This window comes from Corvus kubaryi, unplaced genomic scaffold, assembly GCF_017639235.1.
Source record: "Corvus kubaryi isolate FWS band 111438036 unplaced genomic scaffold, C.kubaryi_AGA036_p1.0 36700, whole genome shotgun sequence".
Classification (NCBI taxonomy): Eukaryota; Metazoa; Chordata; class Aves; order Passeriformes; family Corvidae; genus Corvus; species Corvus kubaryi.
The window spans coordinates 6,882-11,272 of record NW_024580923.1 but is presented as its reverse complement, the minus strand read 5'-3'; the positions used below and the strand labels follow the sequence as shown (position 1 = coordinate 11,272).

The 4,391-nt window shown below is 50.4% G+C and overlaps 1 protein-coding gene across 1 annotated transcript in view; it reads left to right on the top strand.

The window, feature by feature from the left end:
- Positions 1–4,391, top strand: part of LOC121660622 (tyrosine-protein phosphatase non-receptor type 11-like) — a gene marked incomplete at its 3' end in the record, with an annotated part of 15,352 nt that overhangs the window by 4,736 nt on the left and 6,225 nt on the right. The window contains exon 2 of the mRNA XM_042020028.1: positions 3,386–3,508. Within this exon, the coding sequence (XP_041875962.1) occupies positions 3,386–3,508 (123 nt within the window). The remainder of the gene's footprint in view (positions 1–3,385; positions 3,509–4,391) is intronic.

The window sequence follows — 4,391 nt, the reverse complement described above, 5'->3', positions numbered from 1 at the left end:
TCCCTGTGTCCCTAAAATCCCTGTGTCCCCAAAATCCCTGTGTCCCCAAAACCCCTCTATCCCCCCTCCCAAATCCTCCCAGAGCAGAGGGAAGGGCTGGATCCTCGCTCAGGGGAGCGAAGGGAGGGCCCTGCAAACCGAAACTAAAACCCCAAAAAGCCACCAGGGAAGCCGGGATGTTTTAGGAAACCCCCGGAGGATTGGGGGACAGCTGGATCAGCACATCCCAGCTCAGCTCTTCCTTGGTTTTCAGCGTTTCAGCTCTGGAATGACACGAGAGAGAGGATTTTATTCCTGGCATGGTTTGCTCCTTGGAAAAGCTGGATAATCTCAGGAGAAATCCACGTCCCCCTCGTGTTCCAGGGATGAGAAGTGCTGGTTGCAGGAGTGGTTTTTAGGTTCTTTCTCCTTTTCCCCCAGCCCCAGGAGCTGCTGTCACCTCCTGTCCCCTCCTCAGCGCTCAGCTCACGGCTCTGAGACCGAGATAAGAGACCCAGAGCTTCCTTTTCTTGTCCCCACCCCTGTCCCTGCCACCACGAGCTGCTTTTTGGGGCAACAACTCGCTGCCACCTCGCTTGAAAACTTTGCTGCCACCGTACCCCCCAAAAAAAAAAAAAAAACAAAAAAAACCAACCAAAAAACCCCCCAAAACACCAAGGAAACCCAGGGAATCCCAAGGAATCCCAAGGAAACTCACTCCTGGGGGATGCTCGATGTCCGCAGGAAGCAGCAAATTTCCTCCTGCATCCTAAAGCAGCTCTGCCCCCCTCCAGATTTTTTGGGGTTCCCCCGTGGTTTTCCGTGGATTTGGGAGCCCCTGAGGCGTGCCCGGGGATGGTGAGGTAGGAGCTGCTCTCTCTCTGTGTTTCTGAATTGCGTTTTTCGTTCATTTGATTGCTCTGAGAAGGGGGGAAAAACCGAGGGGACCGAGTGGGGAGGTTGTGGGGTGGCACAGGGAGGTGACGCTTGGGCAGAACGGGAGCACATCAGGGAGGGCTGGGAGTTGCAGGGGTGGAAACTGGGATTTACTGGGCTCCTCAGCATCACTGGTGAATTCCCTGCGTGGTTCTCCAGTTACAAAATTCCCTCTGGGTGCTGCTTGTGCTGGGAAAGGGGGTGCTGGGATTAAGGAATGAATTCCTGGGAGTTTCGGTGCTGCTGCAGCCCGGCAGAGGCGATCCCTGCTCCGCCACGATGTTACTCGATTTTTATCTCTGCCCCACCTGAGCGTCCTTTTATGTGCTGAGAAATCCCTCGTGGGGTTCCACATCCTGATTTTGGGGGGTGCTCAGGCACCCCTGGGTGGGATTTGTAGCGAAAAAGTGGAAGAAATGACGATATTGGATCAGCGGGGAGGTGTGGGAGGTGCTGAGGGCTCTGTGGGGCCCGAACTGCAGGGCAATGAGGTTTTGTGGGGTGAGAGCTGGGAAAGGCTCTGCTGGAGCAGGGAATGGGGTGGGGAACGATCCCTTGGCCAGGCTGGGAGGGGTGAGGAAAACTGGGGGAGCCAGGGCAAGGTTTGGGCTGTGGCTGAGGCCTCGTTTGAGGCCTTGGGGCTCTGTTTGAGTGGAAAGAGGAGCTTTCCTTCAGTATTTGTTCCCTCCTTCCCTCCTTCCCTGGCCCTGCAGCACTCCCAGGGATTCAGAGGATGGAAATATTGGTATTTTACATTCCCCTTTACCTCCAGAGCATCCCAAATTCCTGCACTACCCTCATTCTCAACAGCTCCTCCGGTTCTGCTCTCTCTGGGGTTGTTCTGCTCCACTGGACCAAGGCAAAGCAGCTAAAAAAGCTCAAAAAACCCTTTTTTTTTTTTGCCCCAGGAGGAAGCCTGGCACTCACACAACACCTGGGCTGCTTTTTGGGGTGGTGATTTAATGCTCCAGCTGGGCCTGCAATTGAATTTTAAATTGTTTGATGAGAATAAAATCATCTGTAATGCACAGGCCGGTAGTTGCATTGGTTAGAGGGAGTTTTAAAGGATTTTTTTTCCTACTTTTAGGGCTTTGGAGAGCAGTGGGAAAGGCTGAGGTTAAAGTGGAGCGCAGTGAGTAGAAAAGGGGGATTTCAACAGTTGGATTGAGGGAACTAAATCAGAACATTTGAAAAACGAAGGCAAAAAATTGCCAATCTCCCACTCCTTCGGGGCTGAGGCATCCAAACCACCTCGAGGGCCTGGGCTGCACCTTTTTTAACGGGGAGAACGTGGAAAGAAATCCTCAGGGAGAGCCCCACTGGGAATTTCCTGCTGCAGGTGCCACCTCTGAGCCCCTGTGGGACACCCCGGTCACACCCTCACGCTCTGGGGCCTCTGTGCTCTGGTTCTGTGTGGCCTTCCTGTCTGCACAGGGGATTTTTGGGTCATGGTGATGGTTTTTTTGTGCCCTGGTGATGATTTTTGTGTGTTCCTGTGAGGTATTTTTGTGTCCTGGTGATGCTTTTTGAGTCCTTGCGATGGTTTTTTGGGCACCCTGGTGAGGTATTTTTGTGCCCCGACAATGCTTTTCATGTCCTGACGGTGCTTTTCATGTCCTGATGATGCTTTTTGTGCCCTAGTGATGTTTTTTTGTCTCCTGACGAGGGTTTTTTGTGTCCTGGCGATGCTTTTTGTGCCCTGCTGATGATTCCTCCCCTTCCCTGGCTGCTGTTCCTGACAGGAATTTTTCGTGCCACTCGCCCCTGCAGTGATTCCTGCCTGTTCCGTTGTCACCCACATTGAACAAACTTGAATTTCCTGGGCAAAATCTTTGCTTTGGACACCTGAACCACCTTTTTCTGTGCCAGATCCTGAATGTGCTGCTGCTTTTCCAGGAGGGGAATGAATGGGAAGAGGGATTTGTGCCAGGGGCAAGCGTGGACTGGAATAATTGAGATAAAAGGGGCTGAATCACTGGGAGTGGCTGAGTGCAGACTCCTGCTTGTGTCAGATGTGAATTTATATTAATTAACAATTAATGCCAGCTGAGGCTCCAGAGCCTGGAAATGGAAGTGGCTGCTCCAGGTCCCTGCCAGGAGGGTGGTGCCTGCTCCTGTTTCTGGAAGGAAAAAACTCCTGGAGTGCTTTTCCTGCTCTCCCTGGGGTTTGGATGTGCACTCTGCTCTTCCTGAGGCTCTGGCCAGCACCTCCCTCCTGTCTCCAGGGATGGGATTGAAGCTGGAATTCGATGACAGGGTCCTAAAACTGATCTTAGCAACATCATTTAGTTAATCCCTGCCTAAACCCAGCTTTTGGGTGGAAACCACCCTGCCCAGCCTCCATTTCTGCATTTCCCTCTCCACTTCCCTTTTCCCCACATCCTGCTCCCTGGCAGGGGGTGAGGAGCCGGGCAGGGCTCCGTGCCTGCAGGAATCCCTCATTTCCCGTGTCCCTTTTTGCATTTTCCAGGTGGTTCCACCCCAACATCAGCGGCATTGAGGCCGAGAAGCTCCTCCTGACCAGGGGTGTCCATGGCAGCTTCCTGGCCCGGCCCAGCAAGAGCAACCCCGGGGATTTCACCCTCTCTGTCAGGTGAGGAGGAGCTGCATGGAGCTTTCCAGGTATTCCTTGGAATAAAAGGATCACTGTAGGATCTCCCCAGAAGCCCCCCAAATGTCCCAGCTTGGATTGTCCATCCCTGTGCTCCTGGCAGTGATCCCACGCTGATGCCAGGGCAGGGAAGAGCATCGGCCCCGCGGTTTTCTGCTCAGTGCCAGCAGGGATGAATCCCCTCCCTGAAATTCCAAAGGGCCTAAAAGTGGCTGCTTTGGGCTTTGTTCGCTGTGTCCATGAGGGATCCCAGGGAGGGGAGGAGGAGCTGGATCATCTTTCACTCCTTTCACTTTTCTGTTATTTTTTTCCCCCTTTTCTGTTATTTTTTTCCCCCTTTTCTGTTATTTTTTTCCCCCTTTTCTGTTATTTTTTTACCCCTTTCCTGTTATTTTTTTACCCCTTTTTCTGTTATTTCTTTCCCTCTTTCTGCTATTATTTTTCCCCCTTCCTGTGATTATTTTTTTACCCCTTTTCTGTTATTTTTTTACCCTTTTTCTGTTATTATTTTTTCCCCTTCCTGTTACTATTTTTCCCCCTTTTTTATTATTAATTTCCCCCCCCCTTTTTTGTTATTATTTTTCCCCCCTTTTTTGTTATTATTTTCCTCCCCTTTTTGTTATTATTTTCCTCCCCTTTTTGTTATTATTTTCCTTCCCTTTTTGTTATTATTTTTCCCCCTTTTTGTTATTATTTTTCCCCCCTTTTTGTTATTATTATTTTCCCCCCTTTTTGTTATTATTTTTCTCCCCCTTTTTGTTATTATTTTCCCCCCTTTTTGTTATTATTTTTCTCCCCCCTTTTTGTTATTATTTTTCTCCCCCCTTTTTGTTATTATTTTTTTCCCCCCTTTTTGTTATTATTT